Source organism: Lynx canadensis, chromosome B3, assembly GCF_007474595.2.
Source record: "Lynx canadensis isolate LIC74 chromosome B3, mLynCan4.pri.v2, whole genome shotgun sequence".
Lineage (NCBI taxonomy): Eukaryota > Metazoa > Chordata > Mammalia > Carnivora > Felidae > Lynx > Lynx canadensis.
Window position 1 is genome coordinate 53,679,214 of NC_044308.2, and position 13,844 is coordinate 53,693,057.

At 38.1% G+C, this 13,844-nt stretch overlaps 1 protein-coding gene across 1 annotated transcript in view; it reads left to right on the forward strand.

Annotated features, from left to right (window-relative positions):
• Positions 1 to 11,635: 11,635 nt before the first annotated feature.
• Positions 11,636 to 13,844, forward strand: part of ATP8B4 (ATPase phospholipid transporting 8B4 (putative)) — a 240,012-nt gene continuing 237,803 nt past the window's right edge. Inside the window, exon 1 of the mRNA XM_030318217.1 lies at positions 11,636 to 12,348. Coding sequence (XP_030174077.1) covers positions 12,250 to 12,348 — 99 coding nt within the window. The 5' untranslated portion in view covers positions 11,636 to 12,249. The remainder of the gene's footprint in view (positions 12,349 to 13,844) is intronic.

The window sequence follows — 13,844 nt, forward strand, 5'->3', positions numbered from 1 at the left end:
CTGATTCTTGTGTCTATAAGGGCTAGCCATTTTTTTTCCCTTCTGAAATTTTAAAATATTTTCTATTTGTCTTTGGAGCTCAAAATTTTTTGCATATCTGTCCCTCCATTTTCATTCATCCTCTTTGAAGAGTTATATCTTAGACTGGTGCAGGGAAATTTTCTTCTGCTTAGATGATTATTTCTACTTATCCATTGTTTATGTTCTCTTCTCCTAAGTGTTCTTTGCACATCTTCCTCCTCTTTGTCATTTTACTATATATTTGAAGAGTTTTCTTCAATTTATTTTTCATTCTATCCTACTATACAGTTTCCATTAAATAATTTTTAATTTCCAGAAACTCTTTCTTATTTTCTGCTATCTTTATACCTATCAGCTTGTTTTTGCTTCATGGGTGATATGTCTTCTTGAATATTTTCAAGCTACTAATTAGCATAAAAAACATTTTCCCCACCTGTTTTTAGCATTATCTCTTCCTCTTGCGTCCTTCCCTTTTGTGCTATTGATTTTTTCTCAGATGTCTGGTGACTTACGGTTGCTGGTTTGTGTTTACAAATGAAGGACTAACTAGATACATGAGGGCAGTTGTAAAACCCTTTCCCCCTGCCAGCCCTCTTCTCTAAATTGGAGGGTTGGTGATGTAGCCAGCTCACAGGGAGGTTTTTCTGCATGTCTCAGTTTGTTCTGGCTACGATAGTAGAATACCATAGACTGGGTTGTTTACAAACAACACAAATTTATTTATCATGGTCTGGAGGCTTGGGAAGTCCAAGATCAAGGTGCCCGTAGTTTTGGTGTCTGGTGAGAGCCTGCTTCCTGGTTCACAGATGGCTGTGTTCTTGCCATGTCCTCATAGGATGCAAGGGGCAAGGGACTCTCTGGGGCCTCATTTATAAGATCACTAATCCCATTCATGAGGGCTCTACCCTCATAATCTAACCACCTCCCAAAGGTCCTCAAATACCATCACATTAGGAATGTTTCAACATGTGAATTTTCTGGGGTCACAGGCATTCAGTCCATAGTCTGGCAAATACCACAGCTGCCTTTGTAAGGCAGGGTTTACTAGGACCTCAGTCTCCTGTAGCTGATGTGGAGGTTCAGAGCTGCTTCTCTTAGGTCTGAACACCCACTCTTGGTTTCCTTCCCAGGCGTGTTGCCTACTCTCGTTAGTGGGCAAAGTTGGAGGGTGTGAGTGAGGGGCCCACCTAGCTCAATTTTTCTTTAATGTTCTGGTGATGCTCAAAAACTAGACTGAACAGATAATTTATCTTCCAAACCAGGACACTTTTGAGAGTGAAAGGTGATCCTATTAGTTACTTTGCCAAGACAATGGGCATAAACTGGGACTGTCACCCTATGTATAACACATTTTCGACCTTTGTATTTATTGACTGAATTTGGAACTTCTCTGGGGCTTCACTGGGAATTTTTAAAATTTTGTACCCCTTCTAGCCTCCACTTGTTTTCCAAAACTGTTACATTTTTATTCTTCAAAAAAGAAAAAAAAAAAAGAAAAAAAAGAAGACCTATTGCTGCTATTTCAGTGAGGCCTGAGTGGGAAGAGTGGTAGAAGGACATATTTAGTTTGCTGTCTTTACCTGGAAGCTCTTTGAACTGCAGTTTAACATATGCTGGCTCACTATATTTTATACATCCTTCTGTATCACTTAACACGTTTTTGGAACCACAAAAGTTCAGTGATAATGGTTATGTAGCAGTGAGCTTATCCTAGTAAATCATTTATCTCCTAGTGGGTACTTTTCTTTCAGTATTCTCACAGCTGGAAGGTTCCTGAAATGCCTATGGAATATTGGGCATTAAGTCATTGAACCTCTGAACAATGATTGGGAGTTGTTTATTTTCAGCTTCCTCTTCTTACATGATGTGACATATTGCCAAGAGAGGTTTACATCTCCTCACCCACGGTCATAGCACATGAAGGAATGTCAGTTCTTGGCCTAGCAGAGTTAGGTTAAAGGCACAAAGCTATAGGGATGTAGAACCAAAGTCGGGATTTTCTAGAGCTTAGTGAAGGGATGGAAAATAGGATGCCAGAGTTTATTCATACTCAGTTCAGAAAGATAGTACTTAGTAGAAGTACAGAACCAAAAATAAAGATTTAATAATAATGATTTAGAAGCCAAAAGAAGACTTCCTGGCTCTAACAAAATCTCATGGGACAAGAGCAGGAGCAAGAGCAAGTCCAAGTTCTTGTGGACACGGAGAAGAACATTCAAACTTTCCTAGCACAGAAATTGCTCTTCTGGCCCCTTGGGGAAAGGGCTATTCTCAGTCCTTGGGGAGGGTGGTTACAGGGAGACACTGGACAGGAGTCAAGATTCTGGTGTTTGGAGTGACTAAAATTAGGTGCATAACTATAGAATTCTATCCCTGGATGCGCTTCTTATAGTGTGAAATTTAAAAATAATGACCATCTGAATGTGTGTGAGGTCAACTAAAGGCAATTAATGTACAAATTAGCATATCTAATTTTTGACTTACAGCTACAGCTAATATTTAACTTACAAGCAGGATGCCAGGTGGGCCAGGTTAACTTTCATCCTCCTAATAACATCCATTGTTTTCCTGTCAGCAGTTTTACCATGCCTGGGTGAAGGTAGGGATGTTTAAACAAATCATCCAGCTTTTTAAGCTTTAAGTCCCCTCACCCTCCAAAATACCATTTTGGGCTTTGATATTTTTGCTCTTTGTTAGGGAAGCAATAAGAAGGATAGGATGATGCTTTGATAGCCTGGGTTTGGAATGTTTCCTGCAGGGGATGATTGGTTAAGAGGTTGCCTCCTGGTGAATTCAGGATTTCAGAGTTACATATGTTAGGGACAAGCCCACTCAGGTGTCATCAGCTGTGGACATCAGTCCAATATTGTTATTATCAGAAACTAGGTGAGCTAGCCTTGAAAACAGGAATAGTCACAGGGAACTGACTTAATTACATAGGTAAGAAGAAAGCCATGTAGGTGGATGTCAAACAGACCTTTCACAAAAGGTAGAGAATCAACCATAACCAAAGACAGGGTGTCATTTGTTAGAAGCAGTCTCCAGATATAAACGTAGCATCATATTTTGAGACTTAAGCCAATGGGGCTGTAGAGACAGATTCCTCTTGGACTTTGGGGAAAAAGTTGTCAGTTCTTACAAATCGTGGTACCTGGCCTAGGGAGGGTAGTGGTGATAAAATAGGTTCCTTTCTTCCTCCCCGCTTCTCTTCATTTCCCTCATCTTTGTCGCCTTAATTCTACGTTCAGCTCTTCCTCTCTTTGCTTTCCCCTTGCTCTTCCTTCCCCCATCCCTAATACATGCCTCTAAGTTACTTTCCACCCTCCAGTCTCCTTTATCTCTGTGGTTAAGTACCTTCTCCAAACTCAGACTCTTATTACTATCCCTATAGTTTTTACCACCTGTCACTTACCCAGGTGGAGAGCTGTGGGATTAAGGGGGTCCCAGGTGAAATGGTGAAGTCACTTATCTTGAATGTTCTGCATTGACATCTGGTGTTCATTTTGCTGGTCTCCATTCCATAGCTTTCATTAGTCCATCATCACCCTTTTGTCAACTCTGAATTTAGTAAAATGGAGCAAGAACTTGCTACTTTTACTACAAAAACATGCTCTACTGGTGTTTCGGGGGCACTGTTTTTCCTTTGCCAGTGCAAATTTTAATTTCTGCACCATCATAATCTTTGAGTTTGTTGTTTTATTTTATTTTATTTTTTATTTGTACTGGTGTTTGCATTTTTTTCCCAGAAGATATTTTGGCTACTTCCAGCAAAAGGCAAGTCTCAGTCTCCTGATGATGTGCAGTTCCTCTGAATATGCCTGGGTGGTTCAGTCAGTTAAGCACCCATCTCTCATGGTTCATGGGTCTGAGCCCTGCGTTGGGTTCTGTGCTCACAACATGGAGCCTGTTTGGGATTCTCTGTCTCTCTCCCCTGATCATGCACTCTCTTTCTCTCAAAAAAAAAAAAAAAAATATCATTTTTGCTCAGTGACCAGAAGGTCAGTGACCTCCATGGCCACTTCAGTATGGTTTTGTTTGGCTATACAGTATTTTGTGACTTGGTAGCAAAAAAAAAGAAAAAAAAATCTCAGTGTGGCATTTGACTTTCAACAGCATTCTCCTTTAGGAACTACTCAGAGTTAAGAGAAAGGGTCTTTGTGGAGCTAAAGGGATGTAGAAATTGGAGACACATAATGTTTTGTTTTATGGCTGGCATCAGAATTACAATGAGACAAATTTCAGCTTTCCATTTTGGGACTTTCCAACACATGTTCCAACATTTAGGCTGGAAAAAACCAATGCCCTTCAAATTTCAAAGGAAAGAATTCTTGCAACCTTGAATACAATCAAAGTAACCTAAGTGATGTTAGTTTAATGAGTTATATGTTTCTTTGGGTCAAAAATTTAATTTCATACCTGATTTCTCCTTCTCTTTAGAAGTAGAACGGATAGTGAAAGCCAATGACCGTGAACATAATGAAAAGTTCCAGTACGCAGTGAGTAAAACATACATGGCACATGCATGCTGGGATGAGTTTTACCTTAAGGAGAGTTGGATTTATGCCTTCTCGAACTTTACGACTTCACCAAAAACTTTCTTTGTTTTGGCCCATTTTAGTTTCAAGGTGCTATATGTTTCCATGAATACAGGTTTTAGTAATGTTTATACACTTATTTTTGTCATGCCGTAAGAGTGGTTGGTATGTTCTTTGGTATAGGAAGAAGACAAAATTTCTTTCTCACGAATTGATAGTTAATTTTGGTGTCTATTTGGCCACAAGAATACATAGGGCCACTAGAATAAATAGGCTTCTGTGGTAATAGTGATAGAAGTGATGGTATTGGCTGATGGGTGATGAATGGCTTTTGGGGGATTTTCTCTGGCTCAGGCTCAGTGTGGAAAAGTATGTGTAGGACAAAGTTCTGAAGTCTGGAATGATTGTGTTTATCAAACGAGAAGTGGAAATGATTAGTTAAAATGTGCAGGCTTTAAGCTTGTACTGAACTACTTGAAAAAAATGTTTTTCAAGAGGATTTTTTTCACTTACGTTAGAAATATTTATTGTCTGTTAAGTCACTAGCACTGCTCTAGGAACTTTGGATACATTGATGAACAACTTCATGCATTACAAGATAGGACCTCATAAAGATCTTCTCATCTATCTATGATTCAACCTAAGTTGTTACATGGAGTCTTTTATAAGCTCTAAGAAAGATAATTGGTAGAAGTGATTTTGTAGGTGACATTTGGCCTATAAGATTGAGTGCAGCAACACCTTTCATGAAGGAAGGTCTCAATTCAAAGAGGGTTTTGATAACTATGAAGGCAGGGCGATATTTGGCATTGCTTATTTAGGCACTAGCCAGAAGACAGAGTTTTGCACAATGGATAATTTTTAGCATTTTGTTCTTATTGGTAGGTTTTTCCCATATATGGAGATGGATGCGTTGGGCTAAGCTTGGTACTATTAAATATTCAACAAAGGTAGCTAACAACTCCACTTTTCTCATGCTGTGCGAATCGTGTAATTATATTTTGTTGTTCAGTGGCAGTTGTTCTACACGGAATCAGTACGCTGGCTCTATGACAGAGTTCTCATTGTAAAATAATATATTTGCACCCTGATTTTATTCATCAGTCTTGTAAGTTTGGTTAACATAAGTCTGCCTTTTAGAGAAGGAATCCTTCTCAGGAGGCTGATGAACATGTTGCTTAGCCTGAGAGAATGAGGCTTTAATTCCTATTGGTGATTTAAAAAAATTTTTTTTAATGTTTATTTATTTATTTATTATTATTATTATTTTTTAATACGAAATTTATTGTGAAATTGGTTTCCATACAACACCCAGTGCTCATCCCAACAGGTGCCCTCCTCACTGCCCATCATCCACTTTCCCTCCTATTGGTGATTTATGTCACTCTCTCTGGCTTCTTGACGTCTAGTTATTTGGCACCTCTGGTCATCACCAAACTTGGCTCCATACCTTTACATCCATTCTATAGCTAGTCCTTTAACTGTAGAGGATGACATCTGAAAGCCTTAACCATCAAACCTCAAATCAGAAGAGTAGACATGTGTATATTTTAAGACCTTGTGGACACACCTGGGTGGCTCAGTTGGTTAAGCTCTGACTTTGGCTCAGGTCATGGTCTTGTGGTTCATGAGTTTGAGCCCCATGTTGGGCTCTGTGCTGATAGCTCAGAGCCTGGAGCTGGCTTCAGATTCTTTGTCTCCCTCTCTCTACCCCTCTTCTGCTTGTGCTCTCTATCTCTCTCTCTGTCTCTGTCTCAAAAAAAAAAAAAAAAAACCCTTGGGGAAAACAGTAATAAGTAATCCACTGTGAAGTAATCATGCATTTCAGTATTTACTTGTTTTCCAGTGTGTAGCAAGTATTTTCATTCTGTGAGTAGTAACTCTATTAGGAAAGCCACATTTTATTTGCCTTTTGTGAGATGATAGTTTTTTCTACTTACAGTTATTTTTACTTAATTTATGAAATATTTCAAACTTACGAAATAGTATAGGAAACAATGACACCTGTGTGCCCACCACCCAGATTAAATAGATGTTAACAATTTTTGCCATGATAGTTTCAGATCTTTTAAGAGTAATATCACACTAATGACACAGAGATGGTTTTCTCTTGAGCTTGCATGATAATGAACAAAAGCACTTAGATGTGTGGCTACAGCTCTGTGTTCTCTTGGGCTTCCTAACAACAACAAAACAGTAGAACAATATTCTATGACTGTAGCATATCAAATAAGTCAGCTCAGTCTCTGAGTTAAAACCTTCCAAGGAAAGAACAAAACTCATTAGGAGCTGGAGAAACCAAGAAGGACAAGAGTTGAGAGAGGGAAGCTGCAGAGGAGAGATGAGCACAGGTATCCCTAGTCTATCAATCACTACTGTGGCTCAGAGAGGATGAGCCAGGCCCACCTAAAATGGGCGTGGGTCCCCACTGTACACAGCTTGATTTGGGAACTCCGAACAGGATGGCTGACCATACAGTGAACTGTGGGACCGTTCTCAGCCCATCTATTCAGGTACAAATTGCAGATGATACAAGTACTTATTTCAGTTAATGTAAGGATTGAAGTAGAGTAACACACAATGACCCTATGAGCTAGTCTGTGTAGAGATGGGATCTGAATCTGATTCAGCCTGATACTCAGATTCACACAGATTCAGCCTGATATTAAGGCTTTTAAACTACTTACTATATGGAATATGTTTGTAAGAACGATGAAAGCCTGGGGTTTTTTGCTCAACCTCGATTTGAAGGATATTGCCCCAAATGGAAAAGGATTTGAAGAGACCTCTATAGATCTTAGGGAGGAGAATGCTTATAATTGGAAAAGCAGTATTCCCACTTAAAGGCTGAAAAGGAGATGGGAATAAATTGAAACTATTTCTGAAAAAGAAAAAGGGAGAACTGGTGAAGTCCCACCCAAATGTAGTGTAAAGAGTGTTTTTAGGATAAGATAGGCCATGGTTTGAATGCTTTCTCTCATTTGCTAACTTGTGATCTCAATTTGTTTATTTCTCTGAACATCAGTTATTTCATATGTGAAATAAGGAATTTTCCTCATAAGACTATTGTTTTTAATTAGAGTGCAAGCAGGGGAGAGGGGCAGAGAGGGGAGAGAGAAAGAAAGAGAGAATCTTAAACAGGTACCATGCTCAGTGTGGAGCCAGATATAGGGCTCCATCCCATGACCCTGGGATCTCCATTTCCAGAGCTAATGGGTGGCACAGCTGGAATTCTAATTCAGATTGGCCAGATTCCAAAGCCTGTTTTTCCCATGATACCATACTGCTCTTCTGACAAACCTGAAAAACAAACAGCACCAACAAAAGGACAAAATCTTCCAAATCCTCTCTCCTTCCCTCATATACCTATTTGTAAAATATTTATACTCTGGGGACAAAGACAGATAAAGGAGATACAAAATTTTACAAATGTGAGTCTAAGAATGACCTTAAATCTTACTCTTAGCATTTGTAAATGAGCACTTAGGAGAAAAATTTACACAAAGCTCAGATAAATGGTGTGATTTCCATAAGCACTAAGCCTGGCTGAGCAAATGTTTCTCTTTGAAGGCTGAAGGAAGATATTTCAATACCTAGAGAACCTTAATTTGTCAACAAAGCCTAAAGCTTCAAACCACATTATAGGACAAAACACAGGCTTAAAAAATGATCAAAAGTGCTTTTAAGGGCTAAAGGGTTTAGAACATTAACAAAAGACAAGGTTAATGATTCTAGGTGAAATTAATTGGTAAATTAGACATGAGATTGTGGAAACTGGAAGGTAGAAAACATAAAATTACAAGAGGGATTTTGGACTGCCAAGATGTGTACAGCAAAGTAGGATTGGATACTCTAGGGAGAGCCAGCCAAGTGCTAGACTTATTATTCTCATTAGAAAGGAGTTCAAAGTTTTCCTGGTTAATAATAGGAAAGAATAATGCAAGTAAGGAAAACAGTTGTTGTATTAAAATATGTTAATGTTAAAAATGTTAGAAAACTTGGTAAAGCCAGCCAAACATCCAGACTCATTATCCCTATTAAAAGAAGTTCAAAGTGAATAGTAGAAGTTGTGAAAACAGTTGTAGTCATATTAATATGTGTTGATGTCAAGAAATGACAGAAAAAGCGTTAGATTAATTATGGTTATTTTCTGATTTTGTTTAAAACTAAATGATGTTGGAAAACGTTGGTATTCCTACTGGTTCTTATTCTCTCCCTTTTCCACGTAGGCATACACCATCCTCATTCAATTCTCTGGAACTTTAACAGAATTGAGAAGGGGTTTGAACTCATTTGAGTGATGCAACTGTCTTGCCTCAAACTCAGAAACTTCAGTAAAGCTGCACGTTTAGTATCCGAATGCCTTTTATGCACAAATGTAGACGCGAAGTTTCTAAAGGATTTTTTTTTCTTGAGCTAAAATATCCTGTTTAGGAAGTGTACACAGGCTTACATAGGTTGGTGAAAATGTAACCAAATCATTTTGCATGCTTATAAAGAAAGTCTTGCATCCAAAAATTGCAATTCTGATATCTTGATTTATTCCTAAAATCTTAAAATGTCTTGTTGATATCATGGCTGTTGGATGGAATTTGCTGTTGGTCTTGTGATTTTTGTGCTTAGAACAATGACATTTGGGGTTTTCCAAAGAGTGTGGCAATTTGGCTGACTCAGCAGTTAGTGCTAGAGTGACATCACCAAGACTCCCTTCAAAACAGCTTCTATTTTCTTCATCCATTTATACAGGGTTTTATATGTTTCTACTTCTCTTTTCTCTTAGAATAGGTGGTTGAGAGTGGAGTAGAAAAATGTGGTTGGTTCACCATTATTCTGGGTATGTGAGCTTGAATGAGGTTACTGGACCTCTGTAGACCTCAGTAAAACTTCATGTTCCTGTGTGTGTGGGTGAATTGAACGTCCACTGTCCCCTTTTTTATAGAAATAAAAATTATATTCAAAATTCAATATATACACAATGTGCCCACTCTAAGTCTAAAAACATGTGTGTTTGTTGAGTTATTTACTTTTCAAAGATTTGAGGCAGTGTGCAAAAAGAATGTAAAGCTCAAAGGGATATAGGGCACCTGCGGGGCTCAGTCAGTTAAGTGTCTGACTTCAGCTCAGTCATGATCTCAGAGTTAATGAGTTCGAGCCCTGTGTCGGGCTCTGTGCTGACAGCTCAGAGCCTGGAGCCTGCTTCAGATTCTGTGTCTCCCTCTCTGCCCCTCCTGACTCACACTCTGTCTGTCTGTCTCTCTCTCAAAAATAAATAAAGATTAAAACAAATTAAAAAAAAAAGCTTGAAGGGATAAACATACACAAGGAAACTGGTATGAAATGAGTAAGTCATAGAGATAAAAAGTATTGCCTAGGGAATTTGGTCAATGGCATTGTAATAGCATTGTATGGTGACAGATGGGAGCTTCACTGTGGTAAGCATCGCATAATGTACAGACTTGCCAAATCACTGTGCTGTACTCCTGAAGCTCATGTAACATGGTGTGTCACTATACTTCAATCTAAAAAAATGAGGAAAAAGACGAGCAGGCTATTTTTAGTGGGCCCCAAAGTGCATGCTACAAGGCCTTATCTGCTTAGAATGGCAATGTGTTGCCTGCTACGGGGTTTGCTAAAACAGGGGCTATATATTCTGCTTTCTACCTGAGCATATACGATCTACTCAAGAAGGGAAGACTAACCCATGAGAACAAACTTGATAACAGGTAATAAGGAAAAGATAATGCTGAATCCTAATTGTGTGATATGGCTTGTGAGTTTTTGAGGAAGTCTTGTCAGAGGAAATGGGAAGTGATATGAGCCTTGTTTGTTTGTTGTTTTACCACCTACATTAAGAAGGGAGGGAAATGGGCAAAGTCCTGTAGTTAGACCCAATTGGGCATGAGGGGTGTGTCATAGGAAATTATCATTCAGGTAGGTGAGATAAGATTGTTTAAGAAAACTTGAATATGAGGTAATAGGCTCCCAGGAGCTAAGGAGTCACAAAGTGAAAAGGGATTTTCTTTGCCTTCCAGATAAAATAGACTAGGTATCCAAATGGAGATGCCCAGGTGATACAGAATGTAACTGGGTGAACTTATAACTGTAGAGTAGGGATATTAGTTGGAAGAAGATGCTTCGAGCTAGGAGAAAAATAGAACTTGTTGATAAGTGATGGCTGACTTGTGGGGTGTGGAGGGAGAAACCCACATTTAGTTAGAAAAGGGAAAGGGGAGAGCCCAAGAAGGAGTAGGAGCAGCAAAGATTGAGGAGAACAAAGAGAGGACAGTGAGATGAAAGCCAGGGGAAAGGAGCCTCTCAGGAAAGGGGGGAGTGGGGTTGCATAATCATTCTAATGCTAGGTGCTCATCAGGTTAAGAGCTAAGGAAAAACATCTTTATTTTATTTTTAAAAAGATCTTTAATTTGAGTGTAGTTGCCACACAATGTTAAATTAGTTTCAGGCATACAACATAGCGATTTGACAGGTCTATATGCTATACTATGTTGACCACAACATATCTGTTCACCATACAGTGTTCATCACAATACTACTGACTATATTCCCTGTGCTGTACCTTTTATTCCTGTGACTTAATCATTCCATAACTGGAAGCCTGTACTTCACTCCCCTTCATCCATTTTGCCCATCTTCCCCCTACCTCCCCTGCAACCATCACTTTGTTCTCCATAGGTCTAATTCTGCTTTGGGTTTGTTCATTTATTTCATTTGTTTTGTTTTTTAGATTACGTATATGAGTGAGATCATATGGTATTTGTCTTTCTCAGTTGAACTTACTTAGCACGATACCTTCTAGGTCCCTCCATGTTGTAAATGGCAAGATCCTTTTTATGGCTGTGTGATATTTAATTGTATATATATCATATCTTCCTTATCTGTGTGTCCATAAACAGATTGCTTCCATACTTTAGCTATTGTAAATAATGCTGCAGTAAACATAGGGGCACATACAGATTTTTGAATTTATATTTTCATATTCTTTGGGTAAATACCTAGTAGTGAAATTATTGGGTCATATGGCATTTCTGTTTTTAATTTTTTGAGGAACCTCCATATGGTAAGAAAAACATCTTTAAATCAGAAGGGAGCAATTGGAGGACCTGAAGAAAATACCTTTATTATTATTTTTTTAAAGATAATATTTGAGAGTCAGAGGCAGGAAAAAAATGCAAAAGTAGGGAGCATGGTATAGCCCACCATTAAGAACTTGCAACAAAAAGGAAGGAAATCGTATATAAGCTTTAAGGCTTAGTGAAATTAAGTACATTTTTGAATCAATCTCACATATTTTGGCTATCCAAATGCATGGGAAGGTAAAACTCTTAAGTATTTTTTTAGGGAGAGGGGAGACTCTTAAAATATCAATATGTTGAGACACATATGAGTCCTGATTTAATCTTCAGCCTGATGAGAAATTTGAGTTTCTCTTTCTTTTCTTCATGAGCAGCATAGCAGCAGCACCGGTATGTTGTAGATCGTCACCAATAGGCCTGATTATCAGAGCAATTTATGCACCAACCAAAGAGTACAGATGATGACAAGCAGTGTGACAAGTTGGAATTAGTTGTGGAAAGTGCCAGTAACTTGCATTTGTTAAGGGTTTCTGGTTGTTGGTTGTTGTGTTTTGTATTAGGGCATTCCCATAGCAACAGTGGCTTTTTAGCAAACATTGCAAATGTCTTCTATTTTGTGTGCTGTTAATACGTGTAAATTATTCTATGTTCTATATGACAGAAGTGTTTCCTTTATAAATAATTTACGTGGAGGAGAAAAGGTAATTTTTGGGCTTTACTTCATTTTCTTTCTGGATTTAAGAGTTTAAAAGTAGAAACATTTTATCTCTTTGACATCTGATTTATTTAAATAGTCTTATTCTTTGGCTAAGCATTTGTCTGATTCCTTGTTTCTTTTATTTGGTTGGTCTGTTTTAATCTTTTGTTTTAGACTCTGAATTCATATTTCTAAATGTTCTAAAATGGCGCATTAAGGTAGTTAAAGAATCCAGTTAAACTCTACAACTCTGAAGTGTTTGTTACGTACCTGTTGCATGTTTGAGATAATTTTAGTGTCTTCATAAACGTGTTCCGTTTCATCTGTGTGTGAAGTAAACTTCAAGTAAAGCCACACAGACTTTTATTTAAAATTTAATTTCTTCATTGCAATGACACGAAATTGAAAAGGTTCCAAGCAATGTGTAATTGCAGTTAGAAGAATTAAAATAAGCTAATTTTGGTGTTAGAATGTTAGAGCTCCATTATTGCCTGGCTATTGCCAGGCAAAGAAATGAAAAGATGGAGCAGGAAGAGAAGTAACTTCCTGTGTGGAGTGAGCAACACAAATGCAGTTTCCTTTGTTGGCAAATGGCTTATGAAAGTAATCCATAAATCAATCATGTGGATAAAATTTGGCAAGAGTAGTAACAGTTGAGAAGTTAACGGAAAAACCACCAACGCTAACGGTTTCAAAGTGATTTTTATCTTGTTTTGTAGTTTTCTTTACTGGACCAAATAGTTTGGTTCTGTGAATCATACTATGAAAAGATGGCAATTACCATATTTTACATTTTATAGTTGGAAAATTAATCATTTGTGTTAATGTTTCAAATTCATGTCCACAATTATGAAACCAGTGGTCAGATTACTGTTGTATTTTGAATCTAGCTTTTTCTGCAGTTTCTTATAAAGGTAAGCTATTTAAGCATGAATGTCAGACTTGAAAATATATTAAATATGATGCTAGGAGTTGGTTAGGAGCTATATATGTATGTGTGTAAATGTATGTGTGTTGCATGAATGTGTGCATGTAAGTAAGGTTTTAGTTGTAACTATGTGTGTGCATCTTTGTAAGAATGTTCTGGCTTGACTAGAGAAAGCCTGTTCTTTAAGGAATTGAGCAGAGGACAGCAATCAGATTCCTGTATACAGATCAGTGGTATAAACCTCTGGCTGTTGGTATACCTGTCTTGACTTCTCTAGAAGCCCTAAGTGTTCTGGGTTTCATTCATGCTCCTGGGTTGTCCAGCTTGCTGTGAAACAAGGTCATGTCATTATGGCTGCGGCTATCCAGGTGCATTTTGGATAGGTTGAGGATGGTGACATCCAGGGAAGAAAAGTTGTTTTATACAAATGATAAAACATGACTCACTTTTCAGGTACTGTAAGGAAGTTAGCTTAAGTGCATTAGAGAGTCTCAATTGTGGAGTTATCCTTTAAAGTTTTCCCATTCACTTCTCTCTCCAGAATTCTCAGACTGCATATCTAGTCTTTATAT